This window comes from Hippoglossus stenolepis, chromosome 9, assembly GCF_022539355.2.
Source record: "Hippoglossus stenolepis isolate QCI-W04-F060 chromosome 9, HSTE1.2, whole genome shotgun sequence".
Taxonomy (NCBI): domain Eukaryota; kingdom Metazoa; phylum Chordata; class Actinopteri; order Pleuronectiformes; family Pleuronectidae; genus Hippoglossus; species Hippoglossus stenolepis.
The window spans coordinates 12,346,329-12,368,344 of record NC_061491.1 but is presented as its reverse complement, the minus strand read 5'-3'; the positions used below and the strand labels follow the sequence as shown (position 1 = coordinate 12,368,344).

The window sequence follows — 22,016 nt, the reverse complement described above, 5'->3', positions numbered from 1 at the left end:
TGGCAGCGATTTTGACCTGCTCTTTGACCCATGCAGTTGTCAACCGCTGCTGTAGTTTATCCTAGGACATAGAAGACATGTTCACTCAGTCCAGGGACTGAAGGCACACTGCCCCGCCCCTGCTACAGAGCGCTGGTTGCCCGTTCATTCCATTTTTATTTGTTTGGAACATATTGCCAAATTGCACCAGATTTGACACTACACTTCCCAGGACCACCAAGAACATATATGCCAAGTGTGAAGCCGATAAGCTAAACAGTTCGCAAGACATGTATTTCACGTACAGCCAGATGTGGAGTAGGTAGATATACACACATCTATGAGTAATCTGAAAATCAAACAACTGAATAAACGCCACTGACAAACTTTCTTGTATGTAGGAATACAAGGTGCGCTGGCAGCAGCACAGTGAACTGCCCTGAACCAAACCACTCCCTCAGTGAAGGAGACACGAGCCAGACACTTCCTTTCAGCTGCCAGTGGCCTTTTCTATTGGGCGGGCGAGGATAACTGATGAGACTGCACCGAGCAGGCCTTTCCTCTTAATAATGCTGGTCCTGTTGATAAGAGACTAATCCATAGTGTTTGTGGCTGCGCACACATACACCCCCCTACATACAGCCACGCATAGATGCTCAGAAACATCTTTCACCGACTGGAATCAAGTGCATTTCAGTGGAGCAACTTGATTCATGCTGAGCTATAATGTAGGCTAGTTCTTGGTTAAATTAGAAACATGACAAGGCCTTTTTCACACAGGTTGATTCATTGCCTTCATGATTCATTCAGTGCAGAGAAAGATGAATGTTCACTTGATAACTATAGGGCTACACAATAATATATTTAATGATATATTGTGTGCAGTGAAACAGGAGAATACAATGGCTTTTAATGACTTGGCCAACGTACCCCTCTTTTCCATGGTCAGTTAAAATAATCAAATATTCTGTTATTACAGTCTCCATCAGCCAGTAAGAGGAACTGACCTTGTACCAGGCAGCTCTGGTTCCACCTGTTTGTACAAACTGTTCCTCTTTCTGGACAAAGAACACATGCACTGACATGATTTAAATCTAAACTGCTTTACTGAATCAGCTGCATGATGAGTCGCAGCTTTGAATTTGCGTTTTTACCTTGAAATGTTTCAAACTTAGTCCAAGATTCAAAGCAGTGGTTACCTTTACATAAAACAAGCTTGTGTAAGCCATACACAGCAGGAAAGAGCAGAAATGTAATCAGAAATGCCAGTCATCTGTGTCTCTAATCTCGAGTCATGAACCACATTTAAAGCTTTTCTAGTTTAATATTATCTGACAAGCAAGACCATTCAGGAAGCGCTGGATTCTTGTACTTTGCAGAGACGAGCATCAGACCCTGAATGAATCAAATATTTAAACCATTTATGAAATATCAAGATTTTATCGAGATAAGGCTAATTCTGGTCAAATGGAAGGCCAAACCCAATATTTCCTATACCTGAGCATATCAGAGAAAAGAGAAACTGGTGAGGCAAAGAATAAGAAGAGACTTAAATCATCAATACACCTCAAAATGTTGAGCATCTAGATGCATTTTCGGGTCTATCGCCTTGGAAATTGCAGTTTTACGGAAACTGATCTGTTCATCACATTTCCTAGAGTGTAAAGTAAAACTCACGTTAACACTCCCAGGTTAGCAGTTTGCAGAGTGACACTGCTGCACCACATGCATCACTCTCGCATTACTACTCAGACGAATTTGCACTGGCAGAAGCCGGCACGCCCCAACTCAAGGAGACCACAGTTACCAAGGGATGTGACAACACAAACACATGAAGTGAAGAAAGAGCCAACTGAAGAAAACCACACAGGCCTGTGAGTATGAAAAAGAAAACTGCTTAATATACTGTTCATAAAAGGGGAACATATTACAATAGCCTTGCATAGTGAGAAGACTCTTGGAGCTGGGAGAAGACTGTAAAGCTTTCTATTAAAAAGTAAAACTGACTTTAGATCTCAGCAATATGTAATATGTGTTTTCCTTTTTAGAAAAGAAGAATGTCATATGAGTCAAAGTTAACACCCGATCAGAGTCACAGCAGGTAAAGTCCTTTACCTAATCACTGTATTTTATATTTTATGTATTCTGACCTTAAAGCTGTTAAGAAATGTGCCGCAATCATAGTAAACAAACTTCCTTAGTTTCTGGGGCTCTCTAACTCAATTCTAAAAAAAAGAAATCAGTCTGCTAGAGATAAGTTCTACTCTCCCCCCCGCTGATGGAATGAAAATAAGGTTTGGAACCACAAATGACCTTTCTAACACCGCTGTAAATCACATTGATCAAATTAATCCTTAATCCACGGCAGCATCACGCAGGGTGACACAGCAAACACGGGGACATGAAGTCAATGAGAGATCTGGTTGGAGAGGGACCTGAGGGTATGAAAACCAAAGCACAACATCCCATTTCATCTTCATTCTCCTTCTGGGTGGATGACTGCTTCATTGAATTATGCTGTTGACTTTATCTTCCCCCCCGAATGTTTTCCTGTGCCCTAGTGCAAGAAAATGTGAACTTGACTTTGCAAAAAAACCTTTGTTGTTTTCCTTTAATTTGAATTTCATGACTCAGAGCTTGTTTTTTATTTTTATCTGCTTACCTCCTGATTAAGGCCTGATGTCCTGGAGGGTCGTCTGGGTGGTCAGGAGAGGACGCTGGCTGTGCTGCTGGAGCAGGCTTTCGCCATCAAAGCGGAGGTGGCGGCGGGCCTGCAGTCCACCAAGGGCTCGGTTCAGGTCGAGGCCCTTTCCCGCAAGCTGCTGGAGAGTCACATACTGACCATCACACGCATTGTCAAGCAGCTCAGTGTGGACATACAGGTATACAAATAGGTAGATAAGTAGACAAGGTGTTGTCTTGTGCAAAATGACATCATTAAACTGTAACCTCAACCCTAAGTTTTGGCTGAAGTGATTAGTTTCAGCATAGATTAGAAAATGAGCGGGGCTTTCTAGATTTCCACTTACGAGTGGTCTTTGGTGGCGGGGGTTCGCCCACCTTTAATTCGCGTAATGGTAACCTTTTTATATAGATACAAATCATGACGTGGAGACATCCCAAACGTTTGACTCTACGCAAGCTTTGGCCCTGTAAGGTCCAAGACAGTTTGAAATATTAGCGGGCGGTTTGAGCTTTGTTTTTAAAATATATTTTGTGATAAATGTGATATTAAAATCTGCATTAATGTCTTTAATCTAAGAACAATCATACAATTTAGTTTGCAGCTTAAAAAAAACATTTAAAGGTTCAGTGTGTCGAATTTAGTGACATCTAGTGGTGAGGTCGCATGTTGCAGCTGAATACCCCTCACCTCACCCTCCCCTTCCAAACACGAAGGAGAACCTGTGGTAGCCTACAGATTTCATAAAAACTCAAACAGGTGTTTAGTTTGTCTAGTCTGGGCTACTGTAAAAAATGCGTCAGCCTCCGTAGAGAGGACCCGCTCCTGATGTAAATATAAAGTATTTAAATATAACAGGGCCCATTCTAGGGGGAAGAAAACAACAATTTGTACAATTTTGATTTTATATTCGATTTCTGCCAATAGATCCCTTTCACCTAAATCTTACACACTGAACTTTGAGTGCAGTATCTCTTGAATGTTCTCTGGTCATGCACACTTGCAGCCTCAAGTTACTATGTGGATGAATTTGTTTTGTCTTCATCTGCAGGTTCTTTTTTCCCCCCCAGTCTTTTATCTGCTCTCTTCTCCTCGTCTGTCTTGATGAGCAGTGCGCGCGCACACACCGCTGATTTGATTACACCTGATAGAATGGTGCAGCGCCCGAGCAGAGCCTGGCTGAGTGACTCTTCCTCATCAGCTCAGTTGTTTTTGTCTGTATGAGCCCAAGCTAACGATGTACACGGTGTGTGGTTAAATAAATACTCGCCCCGTTATGCAATCGTGCCTGAAATACAGCAGCAAGAATCATTACTGGAAAGTGCCGGGAGATCAGACTCTTGAGTGATGAAGGTGCGGATTCATCTTTAGTAACCCCATATTCAAATTTTGAAATAACACGCAGCTTCATTAGTGCACACCAAACGGCCCATTAATATGATTACAGGCTGACATTATCTGAAATAGTAGATGGATGCCTAAGAACTAATTAATTCTGAACATGAAGAAGTAACAAGCTAAGCTGTTTGCTCTCACGATAAGCCGACGAGTCGTCTTTTTGATGTTAGCACACATTCAACACAATCCTGTGGAATCATCACTCATGCGATGAAAGGTGCTGATGAAACTTCTTAGCAATTAAACAATGATTTCTGCAGCATTAAAAGGGGGAGCAGAATTAACTCTCAACACTTAATTTATCCTTAGATTGTCCTCATCTTTATTTTGTTTAACTTTAAAGAGTATTTCGCCATCATTTTCAAATATAGGCGATTATATGCATTAAGTACTCTGTCTTTGTTCTGATCAGGCACTAGAGAGACAGATCGCCCAGCGGGACTCTGTAACATCTGGAACGTCACTGGCCGTTCAAAGCTTAGACCAGAAAAACCTGGCCGGCATTGGAGACCTAAGAGGAAGAGTCGCCAGGTACGCACACACGGTCTGAAAAAAATAAAGAAATAAACTGGTGCACAACAATGAAATGACCCCCGAATCAATATTTAGAGGGCCTGTACAATAATTTACACCCGAGTCTGCTGAGTGGTCAGACTGATTAACTCTCCTTGCAGATGCTCTACTTGGTTTTTCGCCCTCTCTAATGAAGGAGAATTTTACAGCTCTCACTCACACAAATGATTCCACTCTCAGCAGACTGAAGTTTCTAGGTTTGCACACACACTCTGATTTGCACTGGCTCATTATTTTGTGTCTGTGCAGATTACCCTCGTTAGACTGGATTGCAGAAGAGGCTTTGTCGTCTTAGTGCACTGCTCAACAGTGCATGTGTCAGGATTAAGACGTGTTGTCATTTTGTTAACTACGGTACTTGTCGTCTCACAACAGGCCTGCCCTCCTCTGAGTTGTTTAAGAGGTCGGTGGTGAGGGGGGATATTTGCTATTACTTACCAAACAGCTAATTTATGGTCCAATAAAGTGTATAGGAAAACGCCACCTACTCAGTCTTATCACATCTTGCATGTTAGTCATAAATAATCAGGTAAATAGGCTTCAGTATTTGTATCTGAGGCTCTCTACGGGGAAATAACCCAAATTGCACATTGGACATTTCAATAATTAGCTGCTAGATTTGATTGTGGAGCTGGATCACAATTAGTATATTGACAAACACAAGTTAAGTCTATTAAACCAATTTTATCATTTGATTGGGGTTGTGTTTTGCCTGTTTTTATGTCAGTTACCCTTCAATAAATGCAAACATTTAAATGTGTTTGTTCAACATTCAAAGGATGAAGTCGCACTGCTCCGGATGCAGCAGAGCCTTCTTTGGCTTCCATTAGCTCACCTTGATAAGGGCAGCTGTCTGATTCCCCCCCATCTCACTGCCTAGTTATCAGCCATCTAAACTGTGGGTGCTTCCTCCCAAATCTCCTTTTCTTCACACCCCTTCCTTATCTCCCTCCCAACCCACTATCCTCATATGGTTTCTTATCCCCCCCCCCTCTGTGCTTCCTCACTTATTACCTCAGGTGTGATGCCAGCATCGCCAAGCTGAGCGCCGATGTGAGCTCTGGGGATCGACACAGGATCAGACTGCAGCAGGAGATGAAAGAGCTCGGGGCAGGTGTGGATGTGAAGCTGGAGGAGCTGGAAGTCAAGGTGAGAGATGGTGGATCATTGCCGTGGACTTATATAAAGAGGGACGCCACGATGGCCGCTCCCCAGAAGTGAAGCCAAAGCATCTTGATCTGGTGGTTGGCTGCAGTGTAGGTCATAAAAAAAAGTAATATAAAAAGTAAAATATATATATATATATATATATATATATATATATATATATATATATATATATATACACATTTCTTTTTTTCTCAAAGATGTTTGTCATTTTAATCACACTGATTGCAGCAGGTTTGGATTTCATTATTTATTTGATGCCTACCTCATGATTGACAGCTGACTCGCATTTGGTCGAGCATGTCCGTAAATTGGACCTCGATACTGCGGCTACATGCACAGGCTCTTCCTCCAAGTTATGTCACCAGCAAAAGATGGCCGCGTTCTTATCTGGGATATCTTGGCCTCATTTCTGGATAGTGGGAGGAAGTGGAGGCGTGTGGTCCATCTCTATATAGAGTCCATGTTCATTGCTGTCAAAGGGTTTGGCAGAAGAGACGTGGATCAGTTAAATGCTCTATACAAGGCAGCTACACATTCATATGTCTTTGAACGGAAATATCTCAAACACAACACAATGGATTGCTTTGAATCTGTGTTCAGACATTCATGGTCCTCAGAAGACGAACTCAGTTACTGTGGTTGTCCTCTGACTTTTGATCTTGTGACACCATCAGGTTGAATTTCTAACGTCTAAAAAACTATATTGGCCCGGTATTTGTCCACAGAGGAGGAACCGTCCTACCTTGGTAAATCCGCAACTTTTCATCGAGTGCCGCTGGATGGGGATTACCTTCATTTAAGTGCTGCTTCCGTGAGAGAAAAATTATAATCTGATAATACACAGGAGGGGTGTTGTTTATCCGAGAAATGATGACTGGGTGTTGTCGGCAGGTGATTTGGAGGTTACTGCTGCCACAGCCACAACCACAGACCCTGAAGGATGGAAATGAGAAGTAAAATGCATTCAGGGATAGAGATAGCCAAGTCCCTGCATTGATAGCTTACACTGCTCACACACCCAGGCTGATACCGCCTGTACTCTGTTCTGTTTGTGGCACAAGGTGGTAAATCACTGATGGCAGCCCATTAGCCGCGGAGCAGTGGTCAAGCATGTACAGTTCTACCATAAGGATAATTGAAAATGTAGAGAAAGTGGGTCACTGCTGTTTTGCGGCTGCAGGAGTGGTGCAGTCGCTTGATCGGCTCGACTCAGCAGAAACTGGAAGGGATAAAGGTTAGTTTACGGCCGCCGCCACCACAAGATGCTTTCACATCGCATTACAGCACACGTTTGTTCTTTACTCAGCTTCATCGTGACCTTGAACGGCTGTCGGCGTCATTGACAGAGCTCACCCAGAGCCACAGGAGCTCCCTGTGTGATCTGCATAAACAAGTTCAACTACTAGAAGAGAAGTAAGGCCATTCATCTAAGTCTAAGCACAAGCCATATTTGGATCGTTACTATTATACGACTGCATATTTAAAAAATGCTTACAACTGATACTGTAGGTAACTAGAATGGCCCTCCGTCCCCTTATGTCCTCTTATGAAACCACATTGAAATCTGCTAGACTTAGATCTGCGACAAATTTCACACACTCAAATACCAGTGCCCTAAACATCGATCCAGATCCATGAATCTGTGAAAATGTCAAAAACATCTCACAATATTAAAGCAAGTAAAATTTAAAATCATGGATCTGCTCCGTTGTCCCTGCTCCAAACCAACAGACAGGGCAAAAACCTCAGTGGTGGAAGTAACAAAGTTATTTGTATTGATGTATTTGTAAGATAGGGACAGTGCTCATTAATCAAACAAAATACTGTAAATGCCAGTTTACTGAATAAGCTCATTTTCATCCGTTGTCCCCAGCCAGTTCTTACAAGGCAACCTGCAATATAATGATATATCTTTACAAAACAAATCCACGATTAAAACACCACATCCAATTGAAACAAGCAAATTACTACAGCTAATACCACTGTATAGGCTTGATGAAACTGTTTGTTTGTAACAGTGGTCAGAGCAACACGTCTCATCTCAGGGTGATAATGTTTTGAATAGACATACTGACGTTACTTTATTTCAATACTTTCTCCAGCCTTGAATATCTTGTATTATTTAGTGTGCTGCTTGTGACTGACAACTACGGCAGCAGCATCAAGTCAAACCCCAAAAGGTGGCACTGTTTCTGTCTCAGCTCTAATTAACACAGACTTTAACAGCTGTATTGATTAATGATTGACACTTTGTTTTCACAGCACAGACATTTTACTTGGGGCAAGTTGTTTATTAGACGAGGGGTGCCAATTAACAACAGGTTATGGAAACAAATAATTTTTCTGTTGCCAAGCACCTCGGAGCGCCAAGTAGGAACCGATATAACAGACCGAAATTTACAGCGAGCGTTGCCAGCTATTAGATCCTCAGGTGTGAAGACCGGATTCAGTTTATTTGCATTTCCCCAAACTTTCCAAATCTATTCCCACCCTCTAAAGATGCTTTTAGTGTCTAGAGTTTGCAGAAAGAGACCATAAAATGCAGCCTCGGCTTCAGCTACGACTGCATCGTCAAAATAGATCCTACTGCATGTCTGTACTTTCTTTGTAGGATGTCAGGTGGGCTGAAGGAGGCCAAGGAGCAGACAGACTCACTGAGAGAGTGGACAGAACAACAGCTCAACAGCTTTCTGCAGACGCATGCACAGAGCAGCCAGCAGCTCTGCTCACGACTCCAAGACAAAATGGTAGGACCCACAGTCTATTTAGAATATGACACAGAATATCTGTGAGGACAGGAAGCGATAAATAAAGTTTACTAGGAAAAAGGCTATTTCTGCATTCATTTTCTAAGTTAAGCCGGCCTACCAACATATGGAGAAAGAAAGAAAGACATGTAGGAATACAGAAATACATATATAAATGATGAATAATTGAATGGATGATTGTAGAAATGAATTAATGAGTAAATAAATAAAAATAGAACTGTATAAATGGATAACTGTAGAAATTCTTGAATGCATGTATGAATAAAGAAGGTTTAGGGTTAAGAAGTACATTAATAAATTCATATTGAAATATATTAATCATAATTGTAAAATGTATGAACATATAAAATATGAATGTCTTTTTCATCCCAAACTGCATTTATTTTTACTATACGTCCTTCATATTATCTATGCATTGTGTGTCCTCTTCCTTTACGGTCTTCAAGTTTTTAAATGGCTTTACGTGAAAGAGACAGTTTGTTTTGTGGTGTTGGAAAGTGCAGGGTCAGTCACACTCCCTAAGCTGTGAATCAGCAGTTAAAGTTCTTAACTTTCCGCTATGCAAGTGGAACAGATGCTGAGAAAGCTGCAGAGAGTCTAATCGAGTGTTCTGTGTCAGCAAATTGTTCAAGGTGGCACATGAATGAACATTTGTAAGAATCAATATATCATGTTAAATTAACTTTGACACCATCATACATACTAAAGTGGCTGCTGCATCTTACAACTTTTAATAGCAGCATCTTTTATACTTTAATTTTAATGAAGTTGCAAAAGTTTGAAACTTTATTTTATCATCCTTTGTCATTGCACTTTTGACTTCGTTTCATACCACAGATGAGCAGAAGAACGCACTAGTGGCTGCAAGCGTACAGTGCTATCTCAAAAGTAATACGATTTTGGAAATAAAGCTCAAATGGGAAGATAAGATAAAACATTGTTGATCCAACGTGAAACTCAGTTGTTACAGCAGCAGGTGGTCAAAAAAAACGAGATAGACCAGAGACCACATGAGCAAAGTTCAGCGGAGGCACAGGATGATTGCATTGATATTCTGTATTTCTGCACTATGTATGTAGAGATATTGAAATAAATATACAGGCAGGTATGGTTTACTAAACTTTACTATATAATTGAGCAGAGCCTTTGAATGAGGATTAAAAAGAACATTCAGGGCTTGTTATATACACAGCGTGAGGATTAAAAAGCTGTTGTGCAGTATTGTGGGTTTTAATTGTTGGATCTTGTGTGTGTGTGTGTGTGTGTGTGTGTGTTTTGTGTTCAGTTGGAGTCAGAGTCTAGATTAGCCATTCGGCTGCGTGCTCTGGAAGCCCAGATGGAGCGGTCTGAGACCCAGCGGGACCAGTCCGACCAAAGTCCGGCAGATCGGCTGAAACGCTCTGAAAGAAAACTCAGTGAGAGAGTGAGCTCAGTGGAGAGCAGCCTCCATCAGGAGCTGCAGCTGCTCAAACACGAATACCACAAAGGTGGGTGATCCCTGTATGCAACTGACTGTCATCAGCGAGTAAACACACACACACACACACACACACACACACACAGTCTTGCTCAGACTTACTGGTTTGGTGAACAGGTCGTCAGTCTTACAGGTGGAAGTATCCAAAAGGCACACGTAAACATAACTGGGTAACACATTCAATATGAATACACAATGCTGGTTCCCTCACTACTGACGAGATGAAGTGGAAAACAAAGGAAACAGACTAATTACACAGGTGAAATGAATTAAAGGCTGACAGGTAATCACGCAGGGCAGGAAGGCCGACAAAGACAGGAAGCGGAGTCCTCTGAAATGAGAAACACAGGTACCTACAAAATAAAACAGGAAGTAACAAAGGTAAAAATAAATAAAAAAGGACAAATAAATGAGAAACAAATCCGAAAAACCAAACTCAAGGAAGATAACAAGGCCAACGTCCATAAACGAAACGATCCACAGGAATAAATCAGGAGCTCCACAAAAGTTTAGAAGTGTCTTCAAAGGTTCCAGAGAGGTGCAGTGTCATGACAGATAGATAAATTAAACACTACACTACATTAAAACCTACAGAGCTCACCAAAGACTTTGGTTAATAACAACTGAAGAATAAGTATACAAGTATAAATGTACAGGCTCTGAAATGTACTAAAAGACCATTTCTATCGGCTGTTTCTGTGCAAATCAAATAGAGACTCATGTCACATTTATACAGTTCGAAGGCTATTCAACTTAAACCACTTCAAATTAAATAAATAAACATTATACTAAAAACAGAGATTACAGCTGGAAAAGATTTGTGAGCATGAAAAACTGTTGAGTAGGAAATGTATATAAGTATTCTTAATTTAAAAAAGGCCAGGGATGAGAAATGTTTTGTTGCTCTGCTTCAGCGATGTTGGCTGATCCCTCACTTTTCTTTCAATGTTGTTACTCCTTATCACGGACATATGCACCGCGCCTCCTCTCCCTCTCTTGTCTGTCTCATCTTGATACGTCTATTACGCCGCGTAATGTATGATGTGCACGATACGCACTGATAGATATACAATAAGGAATCGTCTTTTCTCTGTTGTTCCATCCATTTAGTTTGAAATATGTCTCAATGTTGGAAAGGCGATGCTTGATGATGCAAAATAAATGGATAATTAAAATGAAGGGAGTGAAAGTAAAAGGTCGTCAGAAAAAATAAATACTTAGGTAAAGTACTTCATTACTTCCCACCTCTGCTTACATGGGACACAGGAATCTAGCAGCAACAGCCCACAAACTAACATGGGCTGAGGCAAATGCAGCTTTTAAACCAGAGGAAATTGGGTGGATGTGAGCTACAGGTGCTTCGTACAACAACCTCCAAACTCATAAGCCATAGATCCATGCAGCCATCCAGTGGCTGAACTATGCATCAAGCTGCTGTCAGCATCCATCCCCATCTCACTGCTGTGTGTTTGAAAAGTTCAGTTACGCCAACGCTCTCTGAGCCTCCAGACACACAGAAAAGAGGCAACGGCCCCCTCAGTTAATCAGAGCTGGAGTTAACTGCTTTATGAATCATTGGTCAGCCACCCATCCCAGTGCCAGAGCCATTCATCCATTGCTCTGATTTATGTATAGGATGACAAGATTGAAGGAGGTGGTGTGAGAGGGGATAAAGGCAATTCACAACTGATACTGATATGTAAAATATGTGTGGTGAGACAGGCAAGGGGCCAGAAAGGGAGGGAGAGATTTAATATCCGTTGATTGTATCAGAAAGTTTATCTCTTCACCTCACAGTTCATTCTCACTGATTATTCTTGGAATAAATTCAATACGGAAAAATATCAGCATTTTCTGACAGTGTTAGCAACCGAAGGCGATATGAAACTAAATTAGAAATAGAAATGTGACAGATTAATAACAGCAAAGGTTACTAAATCACCAAAAGATACAAGGTGAGAGCCAACACAATGAACTATCATGAAGCTAATGTTGTAGATAGTTGAGCATTGAACAGTAGGGGTTGACCGATTATCAGCCTGACTAATTATCAGATCTAATATGCAGAATTCTTAGGATTATATGAATTGTGTTTTTTATCCAGTGACCAGTACAATATTTTAATTTAAAAATGTGTTATTTGGTTCTGCAGTAGCTTCGTTCTGCCTGTAGTCACGTTTACACATGTTATAAGCAGCCAATGGGCCTAATAAGTTGATCTTGAGTCTTGTGGAGCTACCAGGTCTCCTGGGATATAACTTGAGAAGAGCAAATCCCTGTGTGTGGATGTTAGTGTGTTGAATGATCCGGACAGTATGTTACGCTATGAGATGACAGTGTATAGACATAACATAGTATATGATCCACTGTGTCCTTATCATATGATGTAAGAGATAAAGGGAAGTAATTTCTCCCAGGAATGTGTTGAATATTTTGGACAGTATGAAACACTTTGGGACTACAGTATAATAACATATGTCACTACTAAACACAGTATGGTTTACTTTATCCCATGAAGCAAAGGAAAGGCCTTTTTGCCGAAACCCGGGATCGAACCAGGGACCTTTAGATCTTCAGTCTAACGCTCTCCCAACTGAGCTATTTCGGCTCGTACAGAGGAGAAAATATGACCATCAAATTCGAGATATACATGTGTATACTGTATATATATATATATATATATATATATATATATATATAAAAATGAACATGATTTATTATCAGACAGAGGTACACTACGCATTTGAACTACTTACTCATCCAGTTACCAATAAAATGAATTAATGTAAAAAGGGAGACGGGTCGAATTGTGTTGAATGTTTGGGACAGTATGAGACGCTTTGAGACCACAGCATATTAACATAGCATGTGATTCACTGTGATCCACAGTATATGCGGTACTATGAGACTAGATAACCTGACCAAAGTTTGCTTTATATTTTGAGGTAAAGGAAAGGCCTGTTTGCCGAAACCCGGGATCGAACCAGGGACCTTTAGATCTTCAGTCTAACGCTCTCCCAACTGAGCTATTTCGGCTCATACATAGGAAAAAGTATGGCCATGACATTTGAGTATGAGACGCTTTGGGACAACAGTATATTAACATAACATAGTATATGATTCCCTATAGCCCATGGATTAAAAGGCACTATGACACTACTAAACATAGTATGGTTTACTTTATTACAAGAGGCAAAGGAAAGGCCTTTATGCCGGAAACCCGGGATCGAACCAGGGACCTGATATATATATATATATATATATATATATATATATATATATATATAAATTACCATAATTTATTATCAGACAGTGGTACTCCAGGCATTTGAACTACTTACTCATCCTGTGCCCTTCTGGTTTGACATGTTAGCAGCAGCCAATGGAAATCATAAATTAAAAACTAACTAATAAATAACTTGACAAAGGCCCATGTGTGGATGTTAATATGTTGGACAGTATGAGACTACAGTGTATTGGCATAAGATAGCATGTGATTCACTATGATCCACAGTATATGAGGTACTATATAACCTAACCATAATATACTTTGAGGTAAAGGAAAGGCCTTTTTGCCGAAACCCGGGATCGAACCAGGGACCTTTAGATCTTCAGTCTAACGCTCTCCCAACTGAGCTATTTCGGCACACATAGTGGAGAAAGTATGACCATCACATTCAAAATATATATGTGTAAATATATATTTATATTTGTATATATACGTATATATATAAATTACCATGATTTATTATCAGACAGCGTTACAGTACGCATTTGAACTACTTACTCATCCAGTTACCAATAAAATGAATTCATGTAAAAATGCAGACGCGTCCATAATGCGAAATCTACTGAAAAGATTTAATCAATTATTCTACTGAACAGATTTAATCATTTAAGGGGAAATTTTGTTAACTTCCTTTAAGAGAAAGGGCGTTAGTCTTGGCGGAAGACTATGCGTTTTCCAAGTGCCCTTCTGGTTTTACATGTTAGCAGCAGTCAATGGAAATCATTCATTAAATAAATAACTGACTAAGACCCATGTGTGGATGTTAATGTGTTTGACAGTATGAGACTACAGTATATTGACATATCATAGTGTGTGATTCACAGTATATGAGGTACTATATACCCTAACCAAAGTTTGCTTTATACTTTGAGGTAAAGAAACAACCTTTCTGCCGAAACCCGGGATCGAACCAGGGACCTTTAGATCTTCAGTCTAACGCTCTCCCAACTGAGCTATTTCGGCTCATATGTAGGAGAAAACATGACCATGAGATTTGAATACGAGACACTTAGGGACAACAGTATATTAACATAACATAGTATATGAATCCCTATAGCCTGTGGATTAAAAGGCACTATGACACTACTAAAAATAGTATGGTTTACTTTATTCCAAGAAGCAAAGGAAAGGCCTTTATGCCGAAACCCCATGGTTTGACATGTTAGCAGCAGCCAATGGAAATCATTAATTAAATTAATAACTTGACAAAGACCGATGTGTGGATGTTAATATGTTGGACAGTATGAGACCACTGTATATTGGCATAACATAGCATGTGATTCACTGTGATCCACAATATATGAGGTGCTATGAGACTATATAACCTAACCAAAGTATGCTTTATCCCACGAGGTAAAGGAAAGGCCTTCTTGCCGAAACCCGGGATCGAACCAGGGACCTTTAGATCTTCAGTCTAACGCTCTCCCAACTGAGCTATTTCGGCTCATATGGTGAAAAAGTATGATCATCAAATACTAAATGTAATAAATATATAAACTCAATAAATAACTTGACAAACGCCCATGGGTGGATGTTAATGCGTTGGACAGTATGACACGCTTTGAGACCACAGTATATAGACATAACATTGTAAATGATTCACTGTGTCCTTATCATATAATGTAAGAGGTATGACACGCTTTAAGACTACAGTATATTAACATAGTATGTGATTCACTGGGATACACAGTATATGAGGAAAACTACATACCCTAACCATAGTAAGCTTTATACTTTGAGGTAAAGAAAAGTTATTTTTGCCGAAACCCGGGATCGAACCAGGGACCTTTAGATCTTCAGTCTAACGCTCTCCCAACTGAGCTATTTCGGCTTATATATAAAGCTAGGACCATCACATTCTCATAAATGACCATAAATGACCATTAGTTTAAATACTTTTTTGTTATATTTATATCATACTTCAGCCAGACACCAGGGGGCGATCTACATGTTTTTGGTTTAATTTTGGGAGTTATATCGGCCCCTTGAGAAACCATATCGGTCGACCCCTACTGAGCAGGCAGGCCAAAAGCCCAGCACATACCATCTCACTCTCAAGCAGCACCCAGAGAACAATTCTTATCTCAGATGCTTTATGTCTAATAATGGTATCATACCTCTTTTGGACAGGGTTCCGCTCTGTGCATGATGCCATGGAGTCCCTGAGGCAGATAGGTGACATCAAATCTCGTCTTGACAAGGGCGAGCTGCAGAAGGACATCAGGCACATGTGCAGCAAGGTGGCAGAGATCAGTGACTCGTGACTAAAGAGGAACTTCTTCTGCTGTGAGGCAGCTCCCATCCCGAAGTGATCGAGTCACTCTTTATATATCAAAAGGCTTCACTCTCATTATATTCTGTGAGCCAACAGTTGTTTAGACTCTAGATATATTTAATGTACTCCCTCTCTGAAAAACAGTGAAATGACCTTACAATTTTTAGTTATAAGTGAGTATCAGTATAAATGTGACTTAAGAAATATTACCTTGATCGTTTTAAAGCAAAAAGGATTCAGTCATTCTTTTTAGACGTAAATTTAAATCTTGAGACGAGAACAATACTGAATTAAAGGAATGTAATAAAAGAACTATCAAAATATATATTTTTTAATAATACCGAGTATAATAAATGATTTTTAATGATGACATGTGTTCTCCATTATTTAACAGGTAATTGTTATTGGTTGCTGCCAATTTCTTCCTGTCAGTGTTGTGTCCACAGCCTGTCTCTGCTGCTCTCTGATGACCAGGGGAGGAATTCCTATTAATCCTATTTTTTAATTGTATATAAATACATCATTTACACCTCACTTCACTTTAAAATGGGCCAGAGGACTTGGCTCTTGCATTAGGCCCAGAGTGTTGATGGTCTGGGTCAGGTATGAGGCCCTGAGAGTCCAGCATATTGACATTGACACACTGCGCATGCGTACTAGGATTTTCCCTCAAGTCTGAATCACAAGTTTGACACTTCTTATTTTTATTTTGCATGATTGTACGCGAAATAATAAATGTGACACGTTGCTGCAGGCCTATATTCTCTTTGGCTGAAATCCATTGAAAAGCCGCACAGATAATGTTAGCAGGTGAACCTGGTGGAAAATGCACGTTTCCCTCAGGAGCCAAAAAAAAGGGATGATAATGAGGAATGAACTTACGTTTGCCAGTTGGTTGGAAACAGACTCCATGTCGAATAAGAACATTCTCACGTGCTCCTGGAGGTGTATGGGGCCACTGCTAAGGTGGTATGACAGTGTTGTGACCACCTTTCTCTGCTGCTCTCTAGTGGCCAGGAGGGGCATCCAAATGTTAATCGAGCATCAGAAGATCTTCTAGTGCAACACAAGTTTTTCAAATAACTCATTATAAAAACAAACTTATCGGGAAAAATTTGCACTTGAACATGACGGTGATAAGAACTACTCAAAATAATGAGAATCCAAATTTTCATCAGTCACTGATCAGGAAGACATCACAACTCCTCACTGACGGTAAGTTTGATCTTTTTGAAGTTTTCATTTAAATGCATTTGAAGTTGGACAAATCTGATGTAAAGAGTAAACAGGAGTGTGTAGAAAGTAGCTGGTATCAAGATTGAAAAATGACAAGACAAGAATAGAGATTACAATAAAGTAGTAGTACAGTACAGTATGTTGGGTATGAGGAAAGGCTCGAGTACCAAATAATCTTATTTTTCCCAGGCTGAAAAATGGCGTTTTCTAAAAGTTGTTTTACACGACACAGGCCTGGAGGTTGGATTTCTAAAGGCAAGTGAAGTTAAAAAATGTTTTCATCATAGTTGTCTGAGGCAGTTGTGCATCAGCAATTAGATCTCCTCAAACTAGATTACAATTGATCCTAAAGTCTATTGCAACACAGCATCTTTTGAATAAAACAAATAAATTCATACAAAAATAAGCTATTTAGTAGCACTTCTATGGTACTTACCTATAGCACTTTGTAGTTTGGCTTTCTTGAAGAAAATTGTACTTGCTTGATTCTTGTTGTTCTGGGTTTGTACCCTCATGGTTGAATGCACTTATTGTAAGTATCTTTGGATAAAATCAGCTAAATGAAATGTAATGTAATGTAATGGAACCTGCCCTCTGGTGGCGGAACAATAAAACCTCACCCAGTTGGAGCTGTAGATGTTTTTTTAATTCATACCACACAGCAAATGTTACACAATGTATTTATTCTACGTGTATTTATTGAGGATATTAGTAACATGTATTTGTCATGTCAATTACAGAAGCGGGAATAAATATGGAAAATGGAAAATATGGAAAACACACCCGTGACGTCAACATAACGTCAAAACGAAAGCTACTGATCAGAAAGAGAAATTGACTGAAGGTGGAGGACAGAACGACTCCGCAGCGACGGTAAGGTTGGTCTCTTCTCAGCGGTCTGTTAAAGATTAACAAGTCTGGTTTATTTTGTATAAGTAGCTTAACAGAAAAGTGGTGTTTTCTAAAAGTTGCTGGGTTTACAAATTCAAATATATTTAAAGGTAACAATGGTTTTAGCCGAGTGGGGATACAGTTTGTTGCAGCAGCTGAAAGTGAAAGTGTTGAACTTCCTGGAAAACTGTTTTTCTCTCTCTATGCTCTTCACACATACTAAAGCAGTGAGCACTTTATGGTGTCAGTGAATGTCGTGCATCAGCAAGTACATCTTATAATTGATCCTATTACTAAAGTCTATTGCAACACGGGGGATACAAGCTGACCGATTTGTGATGTAGATGTATATTAATAAATACCATAAAGTAAATGACACATAGTATATTCTACGTGTATTTACAGAGGATATTAAACGCATGTGTTTCCATGTGAATGATGGAATCTGTCAATAAATAGGTCTTGGCCAGTACGGGGATCGAACCCGCGACCTTGGCGTTATTAGCACCACGCTCTAACCAGCTGAGCTAACCGGCCATGAAAATTACAGTAGTGACGTCATTAGAACTTCACCCACTGATCAGAAAGTGACATTTACAAAAAGCTGGAAGACAAAACGACTCGGAGTAAAATTGTTGAACTTTTTAAATTATACCGAACAGAAAATGCTACACAGTGTATTCCCCGTGTGTCTACAGAGGATATTAGTTACATGTATTTACATGTGAGTGACGTAAGTTGAAAATAAATGAAGTCATGGCCAGTACGGGGATCGAACCCGCGACCTTGGCGTTATTAGCACCACGCTCTAACCAGCTGAGCTAACCGGCCACATACAACAACACCATGACGTCATGGGTAGAAATAAAAAAAAAACCGATAGAAAATAATTGTTCCTCTGTGACAATCAAGCTTAATGAATCTGAGTCCTGCAGGAAAAGTATATAAGTTTGGATAATTAAAGAGAAACTATATGTGAAAACACACAAAGGGTAAGGTTTGGAAACATAGTTGTCAAGACAAAAGTCATTGAAATCATCAAAAGGAAACCTACTGATCAGAAAGTGAAATTTGGTAAGAGCTGGCTGGCTGAACTTTTCGCAGTGTTCATATAAGTTTAACATGTCTGGTTTATTTGTTATAAGTAGCTGATAAAAGAGTGTTCTGGAAGTAGCTGGTGTCAAGTTTAGAAAATGGGAAGAAACAGACGAGAACAGAGTAAACCTGCGAACAGAGGTTACATTGCAGAGCCAGATGTGACTGGGGCGGTGCAGGTGAATTTGTACTTGGTTTTCAGGAGGTGAGTCCTTCATCTTCCAAAGGGGTGATAGGCAGAAAAACTGAGAACCGCTTACCTAATTTCTCATTGTACTTGCCTCTGTTAAGAAATGTTACATCCCCCCTCAAATCTGCTATAACATGGTGTCGTGTGTGTGCTCGTCTCTCGCAGAGTTGCAGATCTCTACAGGACTTGAACATCTCCCTTTAATCCTCAATCACGATGCCAGTGCACTTCTCTGGCTGGGAGGTGGTCGATGACGGCGCTTCTTTTACTGGTGTGCTGCTGAAACCATCTCAGAGACCGCAGGACCAGGCCGTTTACACTATGTACCACGGGACCAACGTTGCCAGTGCACGGCTCATCATTGCCAATGGTTTCAAACAGTCGAGTGGTGGCATGCTGGGAAAGGGCGTGTATGTCAGTCGTAGTATGTTGAAGGCATCCAGTTATCCTAAGAACAGTTCCTCTGCAGACCGTGTGGTCCTTGAGGTCCTTGCGCGGGTTGGCCATGTCAAGCGCATTGACGAGGACAACCACCCTATGCAGTCCACCTGGAGCGCACATGGCTACGACACCGCCTGGGTGCCCCCTAAGTGTAACATGAAGGCTGTGCCCAGCGGCCTAGAGGAGGATTGTGTGCATGACCCCAAAAGAGTGAAGGTGGTGTGCATCGCAAAGGCCCCGAACGCCACCATCGAGAGGGAGCTTCAACAGCTTGTGGCAGGGAGGTCCACAAGCGGAGGTGGTGGCAGTGCTCCAGACGTGTGCGCGCTGTGTAGGAGGATGACCCAGCAGGGATCCCAACACATCGAGCAGCAGTGCTGGAAGTGCGGGAAAAAAATCTGCATTCTCATGTCCAAGCATTTCTGTCCATCGAAATAAAACCAGACTGCATGTGATGAGTTTTGGCATGAGAACCACGGCAGAGTTGTACTGACCGGAAACACAATCACATCAACACACAACAATATACAATCTTCACCCTTTAAGCACCTTTAGTCACCCCACAGCATCAGGTTACCCACCAGTCGTCCCAGTAACATTGTCTTTTCTCAGTGGTCAGGTCACAGATCCGCATAAAACATGTAACATTACCACGGACTGTGTTTTCTTTTCACATTTTTCACATTTTTCAGAGTCTGTATATCTCTGCATTAACAGTTAATGGTAAACATATCTTCACTATAATGTGTATTGCTGATTTCTACTGCGCAAGTTTTATACTCTCCGATCATCACGCATTATGAATTTGTGCCTCAAGTTGAAAAACTGTTTGTAAAGCAGCAATACTTTTCCCCTGTCTGCCAGTTAATGTGATAATAAAATATGATTCTGATTCACAGAAGAAAATGACATTTACTCAACACTACATTATGTAACATATCTAAAACGTGTCACTCACTCAGAGATGCGGTCTGTCTGCAGCTTCGGGGTTTCTTGCTGATGCAGTTGCAAAGTTCAGGATGGTGTGGAGTGAATCTGATTTTAGTGGTTTTCAAAGGGACACACAAAAAGATGAGAGAAGATGTTTGCAGTTAAGGTTGTGGTGAAAGACTAAAAAGCCAGTGCACACAGGGGATGGGCAAAGATACATCCAAATGTATATTAGAATAAAATACCATAATTGTAAGTGTATCAAACTAAACTACTGTATTTTTGTATTTCAAAAATACTTAAAAATACTTTTCCAAGAAAGCATGAAATCACATTGCAATGCATATACATGTATGTATACACACATATATGTCCGATTTTTGCCTCATTAGCTGTTGTCAATGTTCTGATCTCAACAAGCAAATTACTGAGTAGAGACGAATCAGAAGCCTCATCGATTTTCATTTTTATGATGAAATTAAAATATATTTAAAGGTAAAAATGGTGTTAGCAGATGGTCAGAGGGATATAGTTTGTTGCAGCAGACCTCAAGGGAAAGTGTTGAACTTTCTGGAAAGCTGCCTCTCTCTCTCTCTATGCTCTGCACACATAATAAAGCAGTGAGCACTTTATGTCGTGAGTGAATATTGTGCTGGTAGATCTTACAATTGATCCTCTTACTAAAGTCGTGGCTGCACAATAAAATCTCACCCAGTTGCTGATCTGGATTTTAATTCATACCACACAGTAAATGTTGCACTGCGTTTTGATTGAGGATATCAGTAACATGTATTTATCATCAAATATAGGAGAGGGAATAAATATTGTCATGGCCAGTACGGGGATCGAACCCGCGACCTTGGCGTTATTAGCACCACGCTCTAACCAGCTGAGCTAACCGGCCATGAAAATTACAGTAGTGACGTCATTATCACGAAGCCCACTGATCAGAAAGTGACATTTACAGAGAGCTGGAAGACAAAGCGACTCGAAGTAAAATTGTTGAACTTTTTAAATTATACTGAACAGAAAATGCTACACAGTGTATTCCCCGAGTGTCTACAGAGGATATTAATTACATGTATTTACATGTGAGTTGAAAATAAATGGAATCATGGCCAGTACGGGGATCGAACCCGCGACCTTGGCGTTATTAGCACCACGCTCTAACCAGCTGAGCTAACCGGCCACATGAAATAACACCATGATGTCATGTAAAGAAAGAAAAAAAGACGATAGAAAATAACTGTTCCTCAGTGACAATCAAGTTTAATGAATCCGAGTCCTGCAGGAAAAGTATATAAGTTTGGATAATTAAAGAGAACTACATGTGAAAACACACAAAGGGTAAGGTTTGGAAACATAGTTGTCAAGACTGTTTTAAAGATGCAGTCTATAGTCAAACGACTTACAGCTTAACTTATGTTTATAGATTGATACTGAGGTGAATTAACGTTTAAATCCATCGTTTGTATTACGTCATTAATTGTAACATTAAAACACGGCAAGCCTCAAAGTTTCTGTGTCTTCCACAAATGAATAATTGTAATTGGTGCAGTAAGTATAATGTCCATATAGTGTCAGATCGGCATGTGTGGGATCATGTGCAACCAAGATAAGA

At 40.3% G+C, this 22,016-nt stretch overlaps 2 protein-coding genes, 1 long non-coding RNA gene and 10 other non-coding genes across 13 annotated transcripts; 2 read left to right on the top strand and 11 right to left on the bottom strand.

The window, feature by feature from the left end:
- Positions 1–1,174: 1,174 nt before the first annotated feature.
- On the top strand, positions 1,175–15,937 carry fam81b (family with sequence similarity 81 member B). The gene is made up of 9 exons (XM_035165931.1): positions 1,175–1,853; positions 2,028–2,080; positions 2,654–2,861; positions 4,473–4,591; positions 5,653–5,782; positions 7,110–7,216; positions 8,415–8,550; positions 9,857–10,058; positions 15,468–15,937. Exons 2-9 carry the CDS (start codon positions 2,037–2,039, stop codon positions 15,599–15,601), a joined length of 1,080 nt encoding a protein of 359 aa, XP_035021822.1. The 5' UTR covers positions 1,175–1,853; positions 2,028–2,036; the 3' UTR covers positions 15,602–15,937.
- Positions 5,654–10,286, bottom strand: LOC118115033. The gene is made up of 4 exons (XR_004697524.1): positions 10,151–10,286; positions 6,546–6,736; positions 6,066–6,273; positions 5,654–5,770 (listed from the first exon to the last, which is right to left on the bottom strand). It is a non-coding gene; the product is annotated as an uncharacterized LOC118115033 (long non-coding RNA).
- Positions 12,584–12,656, bottom strand: trnaf-gaa. The gene has a single exon. It is a non-coding gene; the product is annotated as a tRNA-Phe (tRNA).
- Positions 13,012–13,084, bottom strand: trnaf-gaa. The gene has a single exon. It is a non-coding gene; the product is annotated as a tRNA-Phe (tRNA).
- trnaf-gaa lies at positions 13,622–13,694 on the bottom strand. The gene has a single exon. It is a non-coding gene; the product is annotated as a tRNA-Phe (tRNA).
- On the bottom strand, positions 14,228–14,300 carry trnaf-gaa. Its single transcript has one exon. It is a non-coding gene; the product is annotated as a tRNA-Phe (tRNA).
- trnaf-gaa lies at positions 14,709–14,781 on the bottom strand. Its single transcript has one exon. It is a non-coding gene; the product is annotated as a tRNA-Phe (tRNA).
- trnaf-gaa lies at positions 15,096–15,168 on the bottom strand. The gene has a single exon. It is a non-coding gene; the product is annotated as a tRNA-Phe (tRNA).
- Positions 15,938–17,661: 1,724 nt separating the features above from the next.
- Positions 17,662–20,374, top strand: LOC118114461 (grass carp reovirus (GCRV)-induced gene 2p). The gene is made up of 2 exons (XM_035164884.2): positions 17,662–17,721; positions 19,190–20,374. The coding sequence occupies exon 2, from the start codon at positions 19,241–19,243 to the stop codon at positions 19,901–19,903; it is 663 nt and encodes a 220-aa protein (XP_035020775.1). The 5' UTR covers positions 17,662–17,721; positions 19,190–19,240; the 3' UTR covers positions 19,904–20,374.
- On the bottom strand, positions 18,203–18,276 carry trnai-aau. Its single transcript has one exon. It is a non-coding gene; the product is annotated as a tRNA-Ile (tRNA).
- On the bottom strand, positions 18,497–18,570 carry trnai-aau. Its single transcript has one exon. It is a non-coding gene; the product is annotated as a tRNA-Ile (tRNA).
- Positions 20,375–21,225: 851 nt separating the features above from the next.
- On the bottom strand, positions 21,226–21,299 carry trnai-aau. The gene has a single exon. It is a non-coding gene; the product is annotated as a tRNA-Ile (tRNA).
- Positions 21,300–21,510: 211 nt separating this feature from the next.
- Positions 21,511–21,584, bottom strand: trnai-aau. The gene has a single exon. It is a non-coding gene; the product is annotated as a tRNA-Ile (tRNA).
- Between the last annotated feature and the right edge of the window lie 432 nt (positions 21,585–22,016).